Genomic DNA, 22,673 nt, shown 5'->3' on the forward strand with positions numbered 1-22,673 from the left:
CATGTGAGGTTTGAAAAGTCTCTTCTCCTGCGTAGTCAGCACTTTAGACTAAAGCAAAGATATGTATTAGATTGGAGGGGTGCGTGGATGTCAGCCTTGTCAGATTTTCTTTTTTCTTTTTTACATGAATCTCCAGAGCTGCAAACCACTGCTGGTTATAAAAGATAGGCTGTAAAGGGTTTTTATGCTGTCAGCCTGGGTAGCTCCGTTAGTTAGAGCATGGTGCTGAAGATGCCAAGGTTGCAGGTTCGATTCCCGTATGGGATAGCTGCATATTCCTGCATTGTAGGGGGTTGGACTAGATGATCCTTGGAGTCTCTTTATGATTCTGAATACTCCTTGCTAGGAATCGCAAGCAGGCTTTGGGTTGGCCATCAATGGGACAGGATCCTGGAATAGGCTGTCCAGTGGCCTGATTCAGCAGCTTCTTCTTATTGCTATGCTCTTAATTAAAGAGCAGGATGCCCCCGTTCTGAGCCTTGGGATGAGTTTTCAGTGCCACAGCTGAACTGAGTTTACAGTCCTTTTGCAAAAAAAAAAAAAACCCACCTCCGCTCCCAGTGAGCTTTCTTCATTTCAAGCAGTCTATCTGATATAGGGAATGTGGTGTTGTTATCACTGTCAAACAAACGGAGAGCCAGGGGACCCGGCTGCAAGTCGACCAGATGTCTATGCTTAGATATTGTTGTAGCAAAACGGTATATAAATTGTTGAAATAAATAAATGAAGTAAGGTATCAGTCGACCCTGATGTACTAGGACTATGGGAAGTGATGGCTCAATTGGGCAGGCACACCCCATGAATTGAGCAATGTTGTGGCTCTGAGTATAGCCCTTGAATTGGGGATCCGGACCAGAACTAGGCCCCTAAGTCCACACACACACAAATCCACTCCTGGTTTTCCCTCTTATCAACGTGTTCTTTTTTCTTTTTTCTTTAGCGTGCTAATTTGGGCTTGTCTACATTTCTGGTTAGGGATGTGGGTGGCGGTGTGGGTTAAACCACAGAGCCTAAGACTTGCTGATCAGAAGGTCGGTGGTTTGAATCCCCGCGACGGGGTGAGCTCCCATTGCTCACTCCCAGCTCCTGCCAACCTAGCAGTTCAAAAGCATGTCAAAGTGCAAGTAGATAAATAGGTACCGCTCCGGCGGGAAGGTAAACTGTGTTTCCGTGTGCTGCTCTGGTTCGCCAGAAGCGGCTTAGTCATGCTGGCCACATGACCCAGAAGCTGTACGCTGGCTCCCTCGGCCAGTAAAGCAAGATGAGCGCCGCAACCCCAGAGTCGGCCACGACTGGACCTAATGCTCAGGGGTCCCTTTATCTTAACCTTTACACTTCTGGTTGGTCCCTGCCTAGCAAGCATGGGTCGGAGAGGTTTCCCCACACTTTCTAGGCACAGGTCTGAGCGGTTTCCTCATTCCTGGAAAACCTGGAAATTGGAACAAATGACAACCCTCAGAAGATCCAATTGCTGTTCCGACTCAGCGCTAAACCACAGGTTTTCCTGGGGGAAGGCGGCGAGGCAAATTGAGGTGTAAACAAGCCCTTAGAAGGGCTGGGTGCACTTTTTAGTTTAAATACCTGGGCATCAAAAACCCTGGCAAGTCACCCAGAGATCTATGTGCAGATCTTCCTGCCCACCCCCGGCCTAAACCCTTTCATGCAGGATGGGCAGGAGGAAGGAGCTATAAGCTCTTTAGAAATCTGCCATGTGGCTACAGCCACCTCTTGTTTATGAGACATCTGAGGTTGTTGCCACATGTTCTGCTTCAACAGGCTCATCTGATCTGGAAAAGTTTCATTCTGATGTATTTATTATTTTCAACTAGCAACTTCATACCTGACAGTGCTTGGGAATTCTAAGGCTTATCCTCACTTCTGGGAAAATCTGTGATTCATTGCTGAATCTGAACAACCGGGAATTGGGTTTTCATTCCCCTTAATTGAGCTCCTCTTGACCCCATCCCCGAGACGTCCTCTTTCTTCCTAGAGTAACATCCAGCCTTTGCTGTGGATGCAACTCTGGTGACAGTCATTTTGTTTGGATTCCAACCCCCACACTGACCATGTTTCGAAAGGCGCAGCCTACCAGCTTGGTTCAAAATACCGTCCAATTTTGTGCCGTAATAAATGGAAATCTGCCCTTATTCCCTTATGGGGGACACAAGAGCCCTTACAGAGTCTTTTGCAGGTTCTCCATCGGTCAGAGAAAATAACAGAGGCCAACCAGAGAATATTAAGAAGCAAAGCAGCCAGTAAGCCTGATCTTTATTGAACTGTTGGAACAGGTTGCCCCCGTCAGATGCAGAAGAAGAAGGAGGACCCAGAACCCAGGGGTGTCTGCCCTTATATAGGCATTTTAAATTGCCCGCCCTGGAGTCCAAGACCACCCCAGACACATCATAGCTACATCACAGAAAGGGCAGTCTACAGCAGAAATCTGAGTGCGTTGTTTATCCCCCGTCGTTGTTTATCTCCTGTCTGGCAGGTTACCTGTTAATACTTACTTGATTGGATTACCTGGGGAGCCTGGCCAGTCTTTTGTAATGATAAATACTTAGTTCCTGAGCCAGGTCACAGGCTCACCCTATTCATATACAGATATACCCTTAAGACAGGTTTTGTGAATGAAAAGACAATGGGGAGACTTTTCCATTTTCCTTTGACCTTGCAGAGAAAACATTTGGTCAGTTTGGGAGCCAAAATGGCTCTAGGATTGCCCTCCTGTGCTGCCTCAGACATGTGGCTCATACATTTATGTACGTGTTTGCTTGGTACATTTATGAACATTTATTATATGTATATAAGACCTTAATATTTTTATTTCAATGCGAACACGGACAAAAAACCACTCCCTGATCTCGTGAACTGTCATGCAAAATTCAGCCAAGGCATCCAAAAAGGTCCAAACGCACAGCGAACATACAGCTTTCCAAAACAGGTATTAGACCCACCAATTTAGTCTTGACCTGGCGGATGCTGCTTATCTTGACTGCCAAAAGCATCCCTTGAGAGACGACGCAAAGACATTTCAGAGATAAGGGAGGCCTGTTATTATTTGTAATATGGGAGGCCTGTTATTATTTGTGACCTGCTACCCGAGAGTGTTTGGCTAGGAAATTTGCCGCAGTTGGTTTCAAGATAGGAAATGTTTAACAGAGTCAAAGCAGGTTTCTGTTACGGGAGAAAGTTGCATTTAGCCATTTAAGGAATGCAAATAGAGAGGAAATGTCCCTGACACTGGGAAGAGGGGGGAGGAAAAGGAGCAGAAGGTGTTTGTGTGGAAGGTCCAAGTGAGGCGTCATCGCTCACTACCTTAATGCTTAAAGCCCACAGTTCACTAAGGCTGAGGGTCTGGGAAGAGGATGGCCACAGCCTTAGCGGCCCCATAGAAACTGGGCTGCTTTAGTGTGTGAATGTTATTATTTATTTAGTTAATTTGTATACAGTGGTACCTTGGTTCTCGAACTTAATCCATTCTGGGAGTCCGTTCGATTCACAAAACAGTTCAAAAACCAAGGCACGGCTTCTGATTGGCTGCAGGAGCTTGTTGGACGTTCGGCTTCTGAAAAACATTCGCAAAGCGGAACACTTAACTTCCGGGTTTGTGGCGTTTGGGAGCCGATTTGTTCGGCAACTAAGCTGTTCGAGAACCAAGGTATGACTGTATAGTGGTACCTCTGGTTATGTACTTAATTCGTTCCGGAGGTCCGTTCTTAACCTGAAACTGTTCTTAACCTGAAGCACCACTTTAGCTAATGGGGCCTGCTGCTGCTGCCGCACCGCCAGATCACAATTTCTGTTCTCACCCTGAAGCAAAGTTCTTAACCTGAGGTACTATTTCTGGGTTAGCGGAGTCTGTAACCTGAAGTGTATGCAACCCGAGGTACCACTGTACTGGCCGTCATCTGCAGATTTCCGGGTGGTTCGCAGCATAAAGATACAATATAAAAACACCAAATACATGATAAAAACAAGAACAAAAATAATAATAATCAAATCAACAAGCCCCTCCCCAAATACATTCAATTCTGTTCAAGCTGTTCAGGAAGCAAAGGGTTTGGAATAAGAGGGGGAGCTCTGAACCCCAACAGAGATGTTTATGAGGAACTGCCTGCTAAGATTTGTGTGAGTGCAGAATTACAAAAATATTGAGGAAGGAACACCCTAAAGGGCTAGGAGTGAGCATGCTCGGAGCCAACAAAAGTGTTGTGGGGGCGTACCCTCCAACATTTCTCTGATGAAAATAGGGACGTCCCATTCCATAATGATAATTTTACTGTTTATACCCCACACATCTTACTGAGTTGCCCCAGCCACTCTGGGCAGCGTCCAACATATATAAGAAACATAATAAAATGTTTAAAAAACCTTCCGTATACAGGATTGCCTTCAGACTGCTTGGGGGGAGTCGTATAACTCCATACCCTCCAGCATTTTTCCAATGAAAATAGGGACATCCTGAGGAAAAATGGGAAAAATCAGAAACCGGGATGGCTTCTCTAAATCAGGGATGCCCTTGGAAAATTGGGACAGTTTGAGGCTCGGGGGGGGGGCAGAGATGGAAAACTGAGGGGAAAGTGGGAATCGCATTGCATGTGCTGGGATAAGGGCATGGCTGGCTGAGTAGCTGGAACCCTGAGCGGGACATTCCACGCTGCAACATTTTGTTGCTGGCCCTGTTAGTTAATCTTTATCCCAGTTGGAACCTTTCCCTGGGATTCAACTTGCTTTGGTTAGTCAGCTGCACCCTGGAGAGGGTTTTTATTCCTGTATTTGTTAACCGGTTAGCTAATGATCAATGCCAGGCTGCAATTAAGAAACTTGAGTTTCTTGAGCAAGGAGACGCCACCCCATTGCTCTTCCCGCCCGCTGCATATGGCAAACACCCTGCTCCACTTCTCTAGGTGTCAGGAATTTGGAATGTGGGGCAGCTGCTTTCAAATGTGCTCCTGCGCCTTCCAGGGCAGCCTGCCGTGCAGAAAAATTATGGGTGCCTCCAGAGTGTCGCGGTTTTGCGGGAGGGATTCAGGCGCATACCGGAAGTTTAGGTTTGTGCAATTAACGTGATTTAAAGGGCTCCGTCGCCCTGTCACAACAAATCCGGTTTGGAAAGTGGCGGAGGGGAATGATTAACGGGAAGGCTTTTAATCAACACCCTGCAAGCAAATCAGGAGGAATGCTCACTAAAGGCCGGATATAGTCTCATCTCCGCGTAAGGTTTGTGCAGGCAAACCAGGACAAAGGTGCCCAGGAATTAGGTCACCTGGAGGGGTCTGAATGCAGGCAGAGTGTTTCTCTTGGGCAAGGAGATGAGGGGTGGCGGACGCTTCACCCCATAGCGACTGAACGTGACTGTGTCAGCAATTAACGGCGCAGCAGGAGAGTCCGTGAAAAAAGCAATGGCAACTGTCAAGGAAGTGGAACAAGGTCCTCTAGTACCCGGCTCTCTCTGGGGAGGGCATTTCATATCCAGGGGGCCACCACTGAAAAGGCCACTCACTCCCATCGGACCTAGCTTGGTAGTGTTGCAGGAATTTAGGTATAGGTTGGGGGGGGGTTGCCCCTCCAGCAGATATCATGTACATGGAGCCCACTACCAAAATCAGCACAATCGCTTTTGTGACTTTTGTGATTTGTCCCCACAAAACACTTCATCACAGTTTCTTCCTATCTATTCAAAGGGCCTCTGCTGCATGATACCAAATGTAAGAATTCACTGATAAATGTTCCTATGTACTGGCTCACTGGGAAAACTTCAGAAATTCATATAGACATGTGAGCTCAGCTACTCAGCAGTCCCTCTGCCTGAGTGGTAATCCCTGGCATCCTGATACCCGAGTGCCAGACAGGTAGCCATTCCGGAAATAGCAAACCCAGATGAAGACAAAAGGGTGTGATTAACTTGGCTGGGAAACAGGGAAATGTAAATATCTCTTTTGCTTCACTTGATGGGTGTTTGGTGGAGGGCAAGGGGAACCATGGGGCAGGGTCCAGGATGCTCAGATTACTGCCACCAGACCTCCCCTTTCATGATGTAACCATGATGTATTAGTGATGTAGTTTTTTGGGGGGTGTAACATGGGGATTAAGGGACGCAGGTGGCACTGTGGGTTAAACCACAGAGCCTAGGACTTGCCGATCAGAAGGCCGGTGGTTCGAATCCCTGTGACGCGGTGAGCTCCCGCTGCTCGGTCCCTGCTCCTGCCAACCTAGCAGTTCGAAAGCACCTCAAAGTGCAAGTAGATAAATAGGTACCGCTCTGGTGGGAAGGTAAACGGCATTTCTGTGCGCTGCTCTGGTTCGCCAGAAGTGGCTTAGTCATGCTGGCCACATGACCCAGAAGCTGTATGCCGGCTCCCTCGTCCAATAAAGCGAGATGAGCGCCGCAACCCCAGAGTCAGTCACTACTGGACCTAATGGTCAGGGGTCTCTTTACCTTACTAACATGGGGATTAGCAGCTAATAAAAGTTTGGGGGCTCTTTTGTTCGGGGCTTCCATCTTGTTCCACCTTGTGGCAGGTGGGAGTCCTGTCACGACAGTCTTCAATAAAGACCAAGCCTACTGGCTGCTATTTTGCTCTGGTATTCCTGGCTGGTGTCCTTGTTTTTTGTCCAAGGGAGCCCTCAGATTTCTCCGGAGAAGATGTCTTGGATTGGCTGGATGCAGAGGAATGGTGGGAGGAGCCAGGTGGGGAACCCCCCCCCAAAGGAAGAAGGCTCAGATCCCGGGGAGTGGTGGTGGGATGATGGTGAGTGATCAGAGGGAGAAGACTGGGAAGAGGAGGTCAGGAAGCTGGAGGGGTAACAGGTCTTAATGAGCAGGGAGAATATGTGGCAGAATGCAGTCCAGAATCAGAGGCAGAAGCTGAATCAGGAGAGGGCCAAGAGGCAGAGAGAATTCAGGCTGGTGAAGAGTCCCTCCTGCTGCGACAGGCTCCCCTCCTTGTCTCACAGAACCCGCAGAGGTAGGAAGAGGACAGAGCAAAGAGAGGCATGGCAACGAAGTCTCAAATTGCTTGGGAAGGCTAAAAGGGAGGAGGATCCTGGGACAGCTGTGGTAAGGCTGGTTTCGTCTCCACAATAGACCTGCTGTGCTCATGAGGCCTGGCTCCCCTGAGCAGACCTTGTTCCTTCTAATAAAGAGTTGACTTCACCTACTCCATGTGATTTATTGCTGGCTGGCTTCTCTTCCACTTTCTCCCTGCCACGCACCATTTTATAAACTTCCACCATGTTGATTCTTTTACCCCACTAATCCTTTTATTCACCACCACCCCTTGACCCCTTCCTGTGCTGCAGAGTCCATGCTGGGTGCAGAAGGCCCGGGAAAGTGTTATAAGAACAGCAGAGATTTGTTCCAGATGGGTAGCAAAGGGCCAAATCATGCAGCTGAAATGAAAATTTGCAGCTTTAAGGCAGAAAAAAAGCAACACTTTATTTGAAAAAAGCATCAGGAAAAGCACCAACAGGCTTACAATAAGTTTGTTCAAAACTGGGTAACATCTGATAATTATGGGAAAACAAGCTACATAGGTTTGATATACTTTTCTGAGTTTCTTTAAGTTGCACATCTTGTGCACTGTCTACATCAGAGGAGATCCAGTGAAATGAATGGGCCTAAGTTCACCATGTCTATTAATTCCAATGAGTGTACACTGAGTTGATCGAACGCTGGATAGAACTTTTAGAAACCTTTACATTATTTTTTTTAGTATTAACAGAAATGAAATAAAGTTTTTATATGTAAGACTGCACAGGATCCAGGATATTTCTTCATCCACGGCTTGGCACTGCATAGAAAGAGGTAGAGAGGCCTTCCTGGTTATCGGGAATCTGTTGCCCAGATGGCGAGGCTGTGGAAAGATTTGGAGATTAGAATATTAGAATATTCATAGGGTATTAGTGATGTGGAGCTTCTACAGTATAAGAGAGAGGGAGAGTTCTTTGCCCCAAACAGCTTACAAAATAAAGTTTGCAAGAGGAGAAGGGAAAGAGAGGCAAGATGAACACATGACAAAATGATTTCGAGCTGAGTACCGTATTTTTCGCTCTATAAGACACACTTTTCCCCTCCTAAAATGTAAGTGGAAATGTGTGTGTGTGTCTTATGGAGCGAATGCAGGCTGCGCGGCTATCCCAGAAGCCAGAACAGGGAGAGGGATCGCTGCGCAGCGCTCCTTCTTGCTGTTCTAGCTTCTGGCTTAGCCGCGCGAAGCCTCTTCAGAGCACAGGGAGCCTTCATCCCGCTGTCCTGAGGAGGCTTCATGTGGCTATCCCAGAAGCCAGAACAGCGAGAGGGAGCGCTGCACAGCGCTCCCTTTAAATAATTTCCCCCCCTTGAATTCCCCCTCTAAAAACTAGGTGCGTCTTATGGTCAGGTGTGTCTTATGGAGCGAAAAATACGGTAGCTTATTGTCGAGCATGAACAAAAAACTGGATGCAGCAGCAATAACTCACTGCCAGCAGGAGTCACATTCAGAGCTGCCAACTTTTCCTAGCAACCCCTGCTCCTGTGCCTTTTAAAGCAACTAGATCTGTAGGCATTCGTAGGTAACAATGCTCATGCCTGTGCGGGGTGAAACTTTCCCTGCTGGTTTCTGCAGATCACCAAGGCGTTGGGGGCTTTCGTGTGCGTGTTTGTTTGGCAATTTGTCTCGCAGGAAATGTTCAGCACCACTGGAGAAAATCATTCCCTTTTTGTAAGCGGGAGGCTGCTGTTGTGGTTGGTGTCAAGCCTGGTGCCACCTGGTGGCTACTTCAAGCTTTGCCACCTGCTCCGGGGGGAAATCCACCCAGCTTTTTCCAACGCCACAATGGATTGCAGTGGCTCGTGCCTCTTACAAAGACCCTCCAAGTGCCCCTGTTTTCCAGGGACAGTCCCCGATTTACAGAAACCACCCCAGGTTCTGATTTGATCCCGGAATGCCTTGCTTTTCCTTAGAACCAAATGCTTTGGAAAGGCAGGATGGACTTAGCCTGCTGCCTAGAAGATAACCATCCCAGGAGAGGGTGTTCCAAAGACAGAAGGTTCCAACTCCAGGACGGAAGAAGGACCACTTTAACAGAAGGTAAGTCATATGGTGCTGGAGGAGACTCTTGAGAGTCCCATGGACTGCAAGAAGATCAAACCTCTCTTTCCTTAAGGAAATCAGCCCTGAGTGTCCATAATTTCCCGGTTAGCCGGAATATGACAGTCATAAGCAGTGTCCGGCCGGAAAAACCACGTTGAAAGTTTAGATAAGGAGCTATTCTTTAAAATAGCCCCAAAACTTCAGTGGTTTGTTTGTGTGTGTGTGTTTTGTGTTTTTTTGCAAACAAACAAAAAAGCTCAGCAACTTTGGTCAAAAAACAGCAACAGCAACAGAAGAAGAAGAGTTTGGATTTGATATCCCGCTTTATCACTACCCGAAGGAGTCTCAAAGTGGCTAACATTCTCCTTTCCCTTCCTCCCCCACAACAAACACTCTGTGAGGTGAGTGGGGCTGAGAGACTTCAGTGTGACTAGCCCAAGGTCACCCAGCAGCTGCATGTGGAGGAGCGGGGAAGCGAACCCGGTTCCCCAGATTGCAAGTCTATCGCTCTTAACCACTACACCACACTGGCTCTCAGCAACTTTTGTGTCCGGATTTTCACTTTTTGAAATATGGCAACCCTAGCTCTGGCTGGGAAGCAGGACTCTACCCTAGCCAACAGCCAGGGTTGCAGGAAGCATCACCAGGAGTGGGGCATGGCTTGGTCACCCAGGCCCTGGTGGTGCCCCTATTTCTGGGAACAGACCCTCTTCCAACACAGTGACCGCCTTCACTCAGGAGTCTCGTGAGGCAGGAGAGTCCTGTGAGTGAGCAAGCCTTGCCCGTTGGGACAGCCCTATTGATTCTGCCCAGTTCTGGACTGCTTGTCCAGATCTTGGACTCTCTGTAAACTGGAACCGGCCCTTTTGGCCCAACTGGACTTGTCTTTACTGTCGCTCAGGCGTGAGTTGCTACCTGTTGCTGAGACTTTACCTCTACTCTGCCTCAAAGAAGGCCTTTTCCTCACTCTCATGTCATCAGGGCCTGAGTGGGAATCAGGGCAGAAGCTGCCTTGTAGCAAATCAGAACACCAGTCCATTTAGCTGTCAGGTGTGGGATCTCCACCAGCCCTACCTGGCGATGCCAGGATTTGAACCAGGGACCTTCAGCGTGCAAGACGATTCTCCCCCACTGAGCTACAGTCATACAGGTTACAGACGCTTCAGGTTGCGTATTTTCGGGTTACGGACCCGTCGAAACCCGGAAGTACCGCAATGGGTTACGTCCGGGTTTCAGCAGTCATACATGCGCAGAAGCGCTAAATTGTGCTTTGTGCATGTGCAGACGCACTGAATCGCAACCCACACATGCGCAGACATGCCACTGTGCATTGCGAACGCTGTGGGTTGCGAACGTGCATCCCACACGGATCATGTTCGCAACCCGAGCGTCCACTGTACTTGGCTAAGCCCCAAACCTAGGGTACCTGGAAAGCCTTTATTGATAGACAGGTCCACATGGGTTTTTGATGTCTTCATTGCTGTGCTTGAAAGCAGTTTGACTAGTTAATGTTTCATGCAGATCAAACTGCTGTTAAAGGCAAAGGAGCAGGCTGCGCAAGGTTCTTCTGATCAGTTGGCTTTGAATTTATGGATTTTCTTGGCGTCCTAGCTCTGGGCAGGGGAGGAGAAGCACCGCACGACCCTGGTTTCCTACGAGCTGAATTTGAGCCCAAACTGGGGAAGGAGCAAATGCCCCAGAAGTTGTGGATCCTGTGAGATTGAGCCCCCGCTGTCACTACCAACCCAACAGGCTGTCAACATACCTTGCAAAAGTTAGGGACTTTCCGCCAAACTCATCATTCATTCACGGGATGACTTTGCGCCTCAGGGAAGTGAGGGAGCCTAAAAGGGTGGAAGAAATGGGCTCATTAAGTACGTCCACTTCCTGCCCTTCCTCCAGCGATAAAGAAACACAGAGATTGTCCTATTTTCGCCTCACAACATTTCTGCTAGGTAGGACAGGGTGTGTGGCTCAAGGAGGCCAAGGGAGCTTTGTGCTCCAGCAGAAATTCAAACCCTGGAACATTTATAGAACATTCCCCCTCCCACCCGATAAATCGTGGGAACTGTGGTTTGTTGTGCTGGGGGGGGGGGGAGTTCTAGCTCTGTAAATGGTGCTGTTTTAAATGTGCATTTCATATTTAACTTCCCTTGGCAATGTTTTCTTTCGAAATGTTTAAGATTTTTTTGTCGACTTTGTTTGTGTCAAATATGTATTCTGTAGTTGACCTCCTCTGTAATGTTTTATTTTGAAATCTTTTAAGATAATATTTTAGTTTCCTGTTAATTATGTTGCTTTGGCTGTATACTTTATATTTGACTTTCTTCGGAAATGTTTGATTCTGGATTGTTTTAATCTGCTGTAAACCGCTTTAAGATTTTTCTTAAAAATATAAAGCGGTATTGAAATGAAATGAATAATAATAATAATAATAATAATAATAATAATAATGCAGTTCCCAGGCTTCTTTGGGGTGTACATGTTTGCTTTAAAGGTATGGTGCATTCCTGTCAACTGCTTTGGAAAAAACCAGGACATCCCGTTTCTTCCTGAGAGAGAACAGCGGCCATTTTGGGAGCCTTGCTGTTGTGCAATTTCGGGCCGAAAACTCACCCCGAAAAAGCGCCTTTCCCAGATCTGTGATCTCACACAGGCCATGTGACTTTTGCAGGATTTCAGAGCCGAAAGATGGTGTCCTGGATTTGCGCCATGTCATGTCGGAAGGTATGATAGTGTGTGAGCCTGAGATTGTCTGTTTGAGATGGCCAATGATGCATGTAGCATATGGGCCAAAACAAAACGCTTTGCCACTGGTCCTTATTCCCATCTCTAGGGACTTAAGAAGAACCCCACTGGGTCACAGCAAAGGTCTGTCTGGTCCAGCACCCTTTCCTCACAGCAGCCCACCAGAAGCCTCTAAGAAGCCAACGAGCTGAACTCTCATTCCCCAGTGGCTGGTTTTCAGAGACCTGCTGCCACCATGACTGGCAGCCCTCGAGAGAGAGAGCCTTATCCTCATTTCTGAAGCTGTGTATCCTAGCGGTTTGTGTGCCACTCACAGAATAGCATGGAGAAGACGGGCATCAGGGCGTCTGCCCAGGCGAGCGATCCAAGCAAGGTCCCAGCGACGACGGCTGCGCTGTAGGTCAAAGAGGCAGAGGCACGACCTTTTTGGGGGCCATGACCTTTTTGGGGGTCATGACCTGAAAGAGGGGGAAAAGGATTGGGAATGAAAGCACTGATCCAGAATTCGGCTCCAAACAGCTGCCCTGTTGCGATCCGGAGGTGCGTTCCAACACCCACGCAACGAGGTCTTTCCAACTGTTAAACAAACCTTAAATAAACAGCTTAGGTAGTGATTCAATCTGCGTAAATTAAATGTATCCAAAACTCCCCATCGCCTGGCCGTACAAGGTAAGCTGGCAACTTTATTTTGAAGAGGTCAAAGCATCCCTGAACAGGTGCTCATGGGATGGCACTGATTTGCACATGGCTGAAACAATAGTTTAAAGTCCCAAGATGGCAGAACGAACGTTTTTTAGACCAGGCGTTCTCTCCAGTGTGAGAGAATGAGGCAGGGATCCCTCTCCCAACCTGGGGCTTGCTGTCCTCCCTAATAATAATAATAATAATAATAATAATAATAATAATAATAAGTTATTTATACCTTGCCCATCTGGCTGGGTCCTTCTTAGTACTCAATCTAAGTACTTCTTAGATCAAGGCCCTGTCTAATAATAATAATAATAATAATAATAATAATAATAATAATAATAATTATTTATTTATACCCCACCCATCTGGCTGGGTCCTTCATAGTACTCAATCTAAGTACTTCTTAGATCAAGGCCCTGTCTGTACTATGCAGTGGTACCTTGGTTCTCGAACTTAATCCGTTCCGGGTGTCCGTTCAACTCCCAAAACCGTTCGAAAACTGAGGCGCAGCTTCCGATTGGCTGCAGGAGCTTCCTGCACTCAAGCAGAAGCCGCGTTGGACATTCGGCTTCTGAAAGACGTTCGCAGACTGGAACAGTTACTTCCGGATTTGTGGCATTCGGGAGCCGATTTGTTCGGCATCTAAGCCGTTCGGGAGCCAAGGTTCCACTGTATGTTGAAAGGAGTACCATACCACTTTAAACAGCCCCAACTTCCCCGCAAAGAATCCTGGGAAATGTAGTCTGCTGAAAAAGTTGCTGGGGGTTGTTAGGAAGCTCCAGTTCCCCTCACAGAGCTACCACCCCCCTTGCAATATTCTCCGTCCCCCTTGCAATATTGTATATATTCATGTGGCTGCCGCCTAGTGGCCAAAAGGCAAACTGCTCTCTTGAGAAACAGTTGGAGCTGAGTTCTTGGGAGCTGGTCCAAGATGGATGCTGGACTACAAACTGTGTAACAGAAACCAATAAATAAGACCACATATTGGGCACCCGCTGGTATTGCATACATATATTATACCTCTTCCCAGGGAATTCTGGGAATTGTGGTTCTGTGAGGGGAAGGTGTCTCCTAACAACTCTCAACCACCATAGCAAATTACACTTCCCAGAATCCTTTGGGGGGAAGCCATGACGGTTTAAAGTGGCATCAAAGTGCTTTAAATATGTGGTGTGGACAGGACCTAAAAGAGAGGAGGACTAGTTGATCAGTTTATGGTCAGGATCCGCCTTCTGCTACTCTTGCCTGGCCTTCTCCAGATACCAGACTCTCTGTGTCTCCATAGTACAGCAACTCAGCACCTGCTCAAGATGCTCAGGACAGCAAGGGGCTGTGAGCAAACCCCCAGATTTGTGTCTCTTTCATTGGGAAGCCGGATAGAAATTAAGACCTGCAACCAATCTCATTGCTTTCCACCACTCTTTGGAAAAGTGCAACAGTGGTGTCAGAAGTTAAACCGCAGCAGGAGAGAAAGCACTACAAGGGACTCCTCTTGGCCAAGGAAATGTTTTGCCCTGGAATGCAAATGTTAAGTTTGGCGCCTCCTAGAGCTTGCAGTGGGGTTCCAATGTCTAATCGATGGAGTGGTTTGATGATGTTAAAAACGCTTTTAAGGGGCCCAAAAAGGAAGAAGTCATTGTTTATTTAAGCAGGCGGCTGCCGTACGGTGTAGAGCTTTGGAGAGGATGGATACTTGCCAGATTGTCGGAGGACGTCAAGATAGATCTGTCCCTTGTGCACCTGAAAGTCTCCAATTTCAGGTTCCTGGTGGGAAGTCCCCTGCCCTGGTTGTTGCTGCTGGTTCAGAAGAGATTCGATCTTCACCGTGTAGTTGCCGGTGTCAGAAACATCAAGCTGCCTGATGTGCAAGGTGCAATCCTGCCTCAAAGTCGTTCTGCCTTGGGACAAGCTTTGCTGGTCTGTGTCCTCTGGGTCGTATTCGAGAACTTTTTCTTGCCCGCCCCTGGGGTGTATGACCCACTTGCAGAAGCTTAATTGCTTGGGGGCATTTTGTGGGGTCAGGGTGAGGTCCTGACCTTGAACAGGACGTTGTGGGTTGAGGTTTATGGACATGAGGCCTGTAAAAATAGAATTCGTGAGGATTTCACATGGCTCAGGATGAGAGTGAATATACCGTATTGGCCTGAATATAAGCCTTGTATTTCCCCCCAAATTCCGACTCTGAAAAGTTACCGTATTTTTTGCTCTATAAGACTCACCTTTTCCTTCCTAAAAAGTAAGGGGAAATGTGTGTGCGTCTTATGGAGCGAATGCAGGCTGCGCAGCTATCCCAGAAGCTAGAACAGCAAGAGGGATTGCTGCTTTCACTGTGCAGCGATCCCTCTTGCTGTTCTGGCTTCTGGGATTCAGAATATTTTATTTCTTGTTTTCCTCCTCCAAAAACTGGGTGCGTCTTGTGGTCTGGTGCGTCTTATAGAGCGAAAAATAAGGCAAAGCATTAAATTTGAGACCTTACAAAAATGGGCTTTTGCGATATCACTGTAGGATTTTCTTCTACATTTGCCATTTATGGGTGTGAGTGCCTGTGGAATTTTAAGGGAGCGGCTTATATTCGGGTATTGTCTCCCCCCCCTTTGAATTTTAAAGGTGTGGCTTATATTCGGGCCAATACGGTATATATATATTTGGAAAGCGGGTTGCCAACTTATTTTACGGCTTGCACTCCTGTGCCCCAATCAGCAGCCGGACCCACAGACTTTGCCAAATGTTTATCACTGTGCTTCTGCAAACCAAGCTTGCACAGCCTATCTCCTTTCCTTTCCGGTCAACTAGCAACTTTATGTGGAAGGGGCCAAACTACCCTTAAATAACTTTGCTCCTCCCCCTGCTGGATTGCCACTTTTTTCATAGTCCCTGCTCCTATGCCTTTTGGACAGTAGCCTTGAAATGAACAGCTGAAGCTTTTATCAACATGGGCAAAAATCCAGACAGAGGTGTGTTTTTTTCTGACATCCAAATCTCAGATAGGTCTGGGAAACCCTGGACATATTGCAGCCCTAGGCAAGTACTGGGAAAAAATCTTCCAACAACATTCTCCCCCCCCCCCCCGGAAGAATACAGGACTTGGTTTAAAAGGCAGAAAATTCCCACGGTCTTTTCTGACCCTACAATTTTAAAATTATTTAGAGCCAAAACTTCCAGGAATGGATGGTGAATTGATAGGAGTGTGCTGAGATCGAATTAGGGCTTGCCAGCTGACCAGAAAATCTGCCTGCTGTTGTGCCATAGGCACACACACTTATTTATTGATACTCATGCATAGATATACAAAAATACATACACATTACAAACTAGCTTTTTTATAATATGCTAAGATAAAACAGCTACTTAGTCTAAAAAAGAACAAAGCCAGAAAGAAGAAAATACAAGACAAGGAGAGACCTACAGAAAGAGAGAGCGAGAGAGAAGAGAAAGAACGGACTAAAATAAAATAGAAGAAAAATGACTTTTGGCTCTCTGTCCTGCAGCTACTCATGACATTTGTTCCTTAAACCACAACCATTCTGTCTTCTATAAAGTAGTGTTTTTAAAATATCCAAATCTTGATAGTACACACAGTGGCGTAGCGTGGGTTGTCAGCACCCGGGGCAAGGCAAGTAATTTGCACCCCCTAACCCGTGGATTTGCGCCCCCTAACCTGTGGATTTGCGCCCCCTAACCCTAACCCCCAGATGTTGTGCCCGGTGCAGCCGGCCCCCCCTGCACCCCCCACGCTACGCCACTGAATACACATTCCTCTATCCTGCAAAAAGTCCATAAGAAATTTCCAATCCTTAACCAGTGCCAGCAATGATTTTTCTCCAATTAAACATGTCGGCTTTGCCATCTCAGCCAGCTCCAATAACTTTATCAGCCTCTTCTAGAGTGGCTGTCTTGTGCCCTTGATATATAGGAGGCCTGTCTGCAGAGACTGGCAGAGCCAAGCCTTTCATGGTGTGGAAATAATAATAATAATAATAATAATAATAATAATAATAATAATAATAATAATAATAACAACAACAACAACAACAACAACAACAACAATAAGAAGAAGAAGAAGAAGAAGAAGAAGAAGAAGAAGAAGAAGAAGAAGAAGTATATCCCGCCCATCTGGCTGGGTCTCCCCAGCCACTCTGGGCAGCCTCCAACAGAACACTAAAATACAATAACCTATTAAACATTAAAAGCTTCCCTAAACAAAGCGCCGTTGCAGCTGGCGGCAGCGAGAGCATTTGCAGCAGCGAGTGCAAATGTTGGGGGGAACTTCCGGCCCTCCACAACTCTCTCACTGGCCCCTGGAATCCTCCCCAGGCCATGCCTCTCACAGGCTCTGCTGCTCCAGACCCTCCCTGAGGGTGTTTGCCTGGCGGGACTGGGCCCCCAAACTTCAACAATGCTTCTTGCTTGCCTGGACAGAGGATAGGGAGGTGTTTGTGTGTGGAGACTAACCTCCTGCGCAAAGGAAAAACTGAGCATTCTATGTTAATGGCTAGAAATTGAAGGGGGGGGGCAGGACACCAACAAAGGAAGATGGCAAGATCAATTGTATTTGGAATTAGCAAGAATGACAGAGGCAATTAGGAACCACCAAACCAAAATCTCAAAAAAAAAAAACCCCACACAAAAACCCACACACAAAAACCCCCCACATAAACAAAGGGGGAGTGGGAACGTGTAAAAGATTATCTGGGGAAACATTGTTCTCAGATAAAAACCCTTGATATGTTCCGACTAAATTTTGCGAAGTGAAGGTCAGATAGATGAGATATATTACGTATTAAAAAGGCAGTAAGAAAAACAACACAGCTGAAAAGAGAACGAAGACAGAAGAAGCTGCACTGAGGTATTGGGAATAAATATTGTGTGGAAATGTTGTTATTGTTTGGTTTTTATATGTGTGCAATATATATTAAAAAGTGAATGGAATATGTAGATGAATAACCAATTTAAAACTCAAGAAAAAGCAATTTAAAAAGAGGAAGAAGGAAAAACTTAACATTCTCCGCCCTGCTCTCTTTTGCCTCTGATGCAACGCTAAGAAAAAAAGGATGGCCCTTTTCCCGTTACATTGTGGTTAAAGACACAGGAGCCTTTCTTTGAAAAAGGTGGCGACCGATCGGTTTGGTACTTACTTGAGATTTGCAAATAATAAGAGTCTGAGAGGTTTCTCCCTACAAATTGTTGCCCTTGGCCTGTTTGCTGGTCCGGGCCGAGCTGAATCACCACGGTGTAGTTCGCCGCATCGGACTGCGTCAACCTCGCGATATACAAGGAGCACCCGTCTCCCAACGACTCCCGTCCGGTGTGTCCGGGGCCTTTTTTCTGCTGCCCCTGAGTCTGCCCAAATTGCGTGAGGATGTTCTCCACTCTCCCCGAGAGGCTTTGCCGGAACCACTGGCACTGCGCGAACTGCCGGGGGGCGTTCCTCAGAGACAGCTTGACATCCTTGCCCAGAAAAGGCTCAATTGGCTCAGGGGTCAAAGACAACTGGGGTTGAAATTGTGCTGGCACCAGCTGCAACACGCAGCTTAGGAGGAAACCTAAGGAAAGGGGAGGAAAAATGGACTAAGACTTCTTCTATAGGGCAATGGTCTAAGACACACAATAACATACCCTCTAACATTTCTCCGGTGAAAATAGGGCGTCTTATTCCTTAACACTCCTGCCAACCTAGCAGTTCGAAAGCACGTCAAAGTGCAAGTAGATAAATAGGTACCGCTCCGGCGGGAAGGTAGACGGCGTTTCCGTGCACTGCTCTGGTTTCGCCAGAAGCAGCTTAGTCATGCTGGCCACATGACCCGGGAAAACCGTTTGTGGACAAACGCCAGCTCCCTCGGCCTGTAAAGTGAGACGAGTGCCGCAACCTCAGAGTCGGTTACGACTGGACCTAATGGTCAGGGGTCCCTTTACTTTTACCTTTATTCCTTAACAACAGCAACAGTTTTATTATTCTTACCCCTGGCCATCTGACCGGGTTGCCCCAGCCACTCTGGGCGGCTTCCAACATATATAAAAACAACATGAAACATGAAACATTTTTTAAAAAAACTTCCCTATACAGGTCTGCCTCCGGATGTCTTCTAAAGGTTTCATAGTTACTTATCTACTTGGCTCGAGGGGTCGGATAACTCCATACCCTCCAACATTTCTCTGATGGAAATAGGGATGCCCTACTGTACACTCCGATATTTATCAGGTGAAAATAGGGACACCCTAAGACTCTTTAGAGTCCCATGGACTGCAAGAAGATCAAACCTATCCATTCTTAAGGAAATCAGCCCTGAGTGAGAGCTGGACTATAAAGAAGGCTGATCGCCAAAGAATTGATGCTTTTGAATTATGGTGCTGGAGGAGACTCTTGAGAGTCCCATGGACTGCAAGAAGATCAAACCTCTCCATTCTGAAGGAAATCAGCCCTGAGTGCTCACTGGAAGGACAGATCCTGAAGCTGAGGCTCCAAGACTTTGGCCACCTCATGAGAAGAGAAGACTCCCTGGAAAAGACCCTGATGTTGGGAAAGATGGAGGGCACAAGGAGAAGGGGACGACAGAGGACAAGATGGTGGGACAGTGTTCTCGAAGCTACCAGCATGAGTTTGACCAAGCTGTGGGAGGCAGTGGAAGACAGGAGTGCCTGGTGTGCTCTGGTCCATGGGGTCACGAAGAGTCGGACACGACTAAACGGCTAAACAACAACAAAGGAAAAATGGGGCATTCCAGGATCAAATCAGAAACTGGGAGAGCTTTGGTAAATCTGGGGCCGTCGCTGGAAAAGAGAGGCACTTGGAGAGTCTGCCATAAAGGACGAAGGAAGCTGGGTGTTTCTGTGCTTTAGGGTGTGGCAGAAAATGGTACCTTGAAGGGGAAAAGAGGAAGTTTGCTCTTCTGAACTGAAGATATCGGGCTGGCCTGCCCATGAGAAGGAGAAAGGCGGTCAGCTCAGGAGGCAGATTTGGGTCCAAGGAGCACACTGCCTACTGCCATGGCATGCCTCTGCCCCATTAGGAGTGTGCCCTGCTGCTGAGGGCAGCCCCTGCCACCTCCCCCATCATGGGTGCATCCCACCACTTGCCTCCCCCTGCTACCACAACCTCCGTGGACGCACCCTAAAATCATAGAGTTGGAAGGGATTCTGAGGGTCTCTATTCCAACGCCCTGCAATGCAGGATTCTCAATGAAAACAAGCTGTTCTGCTGTGGCGGCTGCTTGGCTGCCATCTTCTCAGCTGCAGGTGTGCCTGCTGCAAGGAGGAGGCAGGTTGTGATCTGGGGGCAGCAGGTCCCGTCCCCCCCCCCCTGGTCTCAAGTGCCAAAATGTCCCCTCCTGGCCCTGCGCCTTGTCCAGCCTGGCTGTTGATCCATCTAACCGGGGCGCCACAATTTAAGAAGGATATCGGCAAGCTGGAACGTGTGCAGAGGAGGGCGACCAAGAAGATCAAGGCTCTGGAAACCAAAGCCTTATGAGGAGCGGTAGAAGGAGCTGGGTTAAGAGGAGATATGAGAACCGTCTTCAAATATCTCAAGGGCTGCTGCCATGTTGGTAGATGGAGCGAGCTTGCTTTCTCCGGCTCTGGAGGGTAGGACTCGAACCCATGGCTTCATGTTACAAGAAAGGAGATTCCAACTAAACATCAGGGAGAACTTTCTGGTGGCAAGGGCTGTTCGGCAGTGGAACAGACTCCCATGGGAGGTGGTGAACTCTCCTTCCTTGGTGGTTTCTAAGCGGAGTTTTGACGGCCATCTGCCAGGGAAACTTTAGCTGAGATTCCTGCAATGCAGGGGGTTGGACTAGATGACCCTCGGGGTCCCTTCCAACTCTACAATTCTGTGATTCTATAACTCTTTTGCCCACACTGAACGGCAGCGGCTCTCCAGGGTTTCAAGGAACGGACAATCCTAGCCCGACCTGAAGAGCCATGGATTGAACCTGCGGCCTTTTGCGTGCAAGAAAAATGCTCTGCCGTTGCCCTACTCACTTTCCTCAGCTTACCTGCCAGAAGCATGACCTTCCGCGCTCCCTGTCGGCTGTTGGGGAGACCCATCGCCTTTTTCGCCTGCAGCCTGCGAAACTTCAAACACTTCCAAGAATCAGGATGGACGGACGGACGGACAGGCAGAGCCTCTTCTCTGGACAAAGTCTGGGTCCCTCTGTTCCACGTCCCTCTGCCTGCAACACTCGCTTCCTCCCCTCAGCCTGTTTCTCCTTTTGTCCTGCAGAAAAAAAAGGAAGGAAACGGGTACCGTAACACAAGGTCGACACATCCCTGCCTTCTTTGGTTCGTTTATTTTGCCATTTCTGAGTTACACCATCTCAAGGTGACTAAGGCTGAGTCCTGGCAGTTCAGCCCTGTAGTGCAACTCCGGAGGTGTGGGGGAAAGCGGGTCACTGGGTTCTTGTGGGGCTGGTGGGGGAGATCAGCTGCCGTCCCTTCCATGCACAGAAGGGATTATTTATTAGTAGAGTGTCCTCAGTGTCCATTGTTAGCTAGGCAACACAGACAGGTCTCTGCTCTCAAAGCGCTTACAGTCTGCTATAGTGACGCAACAACACAGGGAGGGAAGGAGGGAGGGAGGGAGGGAGGGAGGGAAGGAGAACAGGCAACTGCCATGCTTTAGTCTTGGCTGCAATCCTAACCCCACTTAACCAGGAGTAAGGCCCACTGAATTCAGTAGGACTTACTTCTGAGTAGGCACAGTTAGGAAACATGGCGCAGTTCATAAGGATAGAAAGGCCTATCAATTTTAGGTCTCTCAGTATCTCATGTTTCCACTCTTAAATTCAGTTCTTACATTCAGAGGGGGAGATTTTCAGCCCCGAGGGCCACATTATTTGCTTCAAAACCTTCTGGGGGCCACACGCCAGGGCAGGCAGGGCCAGAGGCAAACAATTCATGCAAATATTACCTTTGCAAAGTAGGCTGCCTTGCGGCTCATCTTCAGGAGAATAGGCTCCGGAGTGAACCCTACACAAATGTGGAGTCCTTAAGACGGTTGGATGGTGCCTTGCACGCCTCCTTCCGGCAACTCTTGATGCCCAGCTGGTGTCAAATGTATTGTTCTGCCTTCCTTTGGACCACATCAGTGAGGCTGAGAGGATGGTCTTGTCCTCTGGGCAGCTCAGGACCTCCCAACACGCTGCCCAGGCTCGTGCCCCAGGGAGTTCAGTTTACCGCTGCAAACGCAGCCAGAACAACACTGGAGGCAGCAGTTACAAGTCTCCACAGCCACAGCAGGCGCTGCGATTCTCCAGCACTTAGACTTCACCCCTGGAAGCGCACTCCATTGTCTCTCGAGGCAGATGGATGCCCAAAGCCGTAAAACAGCAGGCTAATTCGATGCACGCCTTTCTTTGGCACCCAAACATTCAAGAGGCATTATCGGATTTCAAGGACGCATTCCACTCAGACCAAAGCTCTCAAGGGGTGTAAGGAGGGGTCTTGCACGTGGAGCATCCCAGAGGCCAGGAATAAAGACCTGAAGGGCCACATTTGTCCCCAAAGTTCCTCAGTCTACTAGATGCCGTGCTGGAGTCCGGCTAGTGGAAGGGGCGCCTGGTAAGAAGACAGGGAGCAGGAATGGGCAGGTACCTTAATGGCCAACTTAAGTGTAGGACAAGGACCTGGCGGACCAGGGTTCGAATCCCCACTCAGCCATCAATGAACTGTGACCTCGGGCCAGTCACTTTGCCTCTCAGCCTAACCTACCTCACGGGGTTGTTTGGGGGGATTCATTGAGGAGCAGGAGAACCACGTGCGCCACCTTGGGCTCTGTGGTGGTGGTGGTAGAAAAGGGAGTATAAAAGCAAGAAGTTCAACATGATGCAAAATCGTCTGGGACTTTGGCAAAAGGGGCAAAGGGAAGGTAAACAGATGGAGGCCCCCTCCTTCAGCAGCCAAGCATCCTCAAAAGGGATGGCAGATTGGCCAGATCGATTTGTAGCTCTTCGGAGGTTTATGTTGTTGTCTTGTTGGGCTGCACAGTTGTACCTCGGGTTACATACACTTCAGGTTACATACGCTTCAGGTTACATACTCCGCTAACCCAGAAATAGTGCTTCAGGTTAAGAACTTTGCTTCAGGATGAGAACAGAAATCGTGCTCCGGCGGCATGGCAGCAGCGGGAGTCCCCATTAGCTAAAGTGGTGCTTCAGGTTAAGAACA

General features: G+C 48.0%; 2 protein-coding genes across 2 annotated transcripts in view; one reads left to right on the forward strand and one right to left on the reverse strand.

Moving 5' to 3' along the window:
- Positions 1 to 7,412: 7,412 nt before the first annotated feature.
- On the reverse strand, positions 7,413 to 21,070 carry LOC128418308 (pregnancy-specific beta-1-glycoprotein 8-like). Its single transcript, XM_053397843.1, has 6 exons — positions 20,504 to 21,070; positions 17,648 to 18,055; positions 14,210 to 14,590; positions 12,137 to 12,280; positions 10,840 to 10,918; positions 7,413 to 7,856 (listed from the first exon to the last, which is right to left on the reverse strand). Exons 1-5 carry the CDS (start codon positions 20,553 to 20,555, stop codon positions 10,881 to 10,883), a joined length of 1,023 nt encoding a protein of 340 aa, XP_053253818.1. The 5' UTR covers positions 20,556 to 21,070; the 3' UTR covers positions 7,413 to 7,856; positions 10,840 to 10,880.
- CEACAM20 (CEA cell adhesion molecule 20) overlaps positions 9,005 to 22,673 on the forward strand; it is a 32,442-nt gene continuing 18,773 nt past the window's right edge. Inside the window, exon 1 of the mRNA XM_053397847.1 lies at positions 9,005 to 9,071. The gene's annotated coding sequence lies outside the window, so the exon portion shown is untranslated. The remainder of the gene's footprint in view (positions 9,072 to 22,673) is intronic.

This window comes from Podarcis raffonei, chromosome 8 (genome assembly GCF_027172205.1).
Source record: "Podarcis raffonei isolate rPodRaf1 chromosome 8, rPodRaf1.pri, whole genome shotgun sequence".
Lineage (NCBI taxonomy): Eukaryota > Metazoa > Chordata > Lepidosauria > Squamata > Lacertidae > Podarcis > Podarcis raffonei.

Excerpts from the sequence above, each read along its gene's own strand:
- LOC128418308 (XM_053397843.1), bottom strand. The coding sequence starts at position 20,555 with ATGGGTCTCCCCAACAGCCGACAGGGAGCGCGGAAGGTCATGCTTCTG. Across the intron at positions 18,056-20,503 it reads GAAGGTCATGCTTCTGGCAG|GTTTCCTCCTAAGCTGCGTG; the intron begins GTAAGCTGAGGA and ends CCCTTTCCTTAG. Across the intron at positions 12,281-14,209 it reads TGACGTCCTCCGACAATCTG|GTCATGACCCCCAAAAAGGT; the intron begins GCAAGTATCCAT and ends CCCCTCTTTCAG.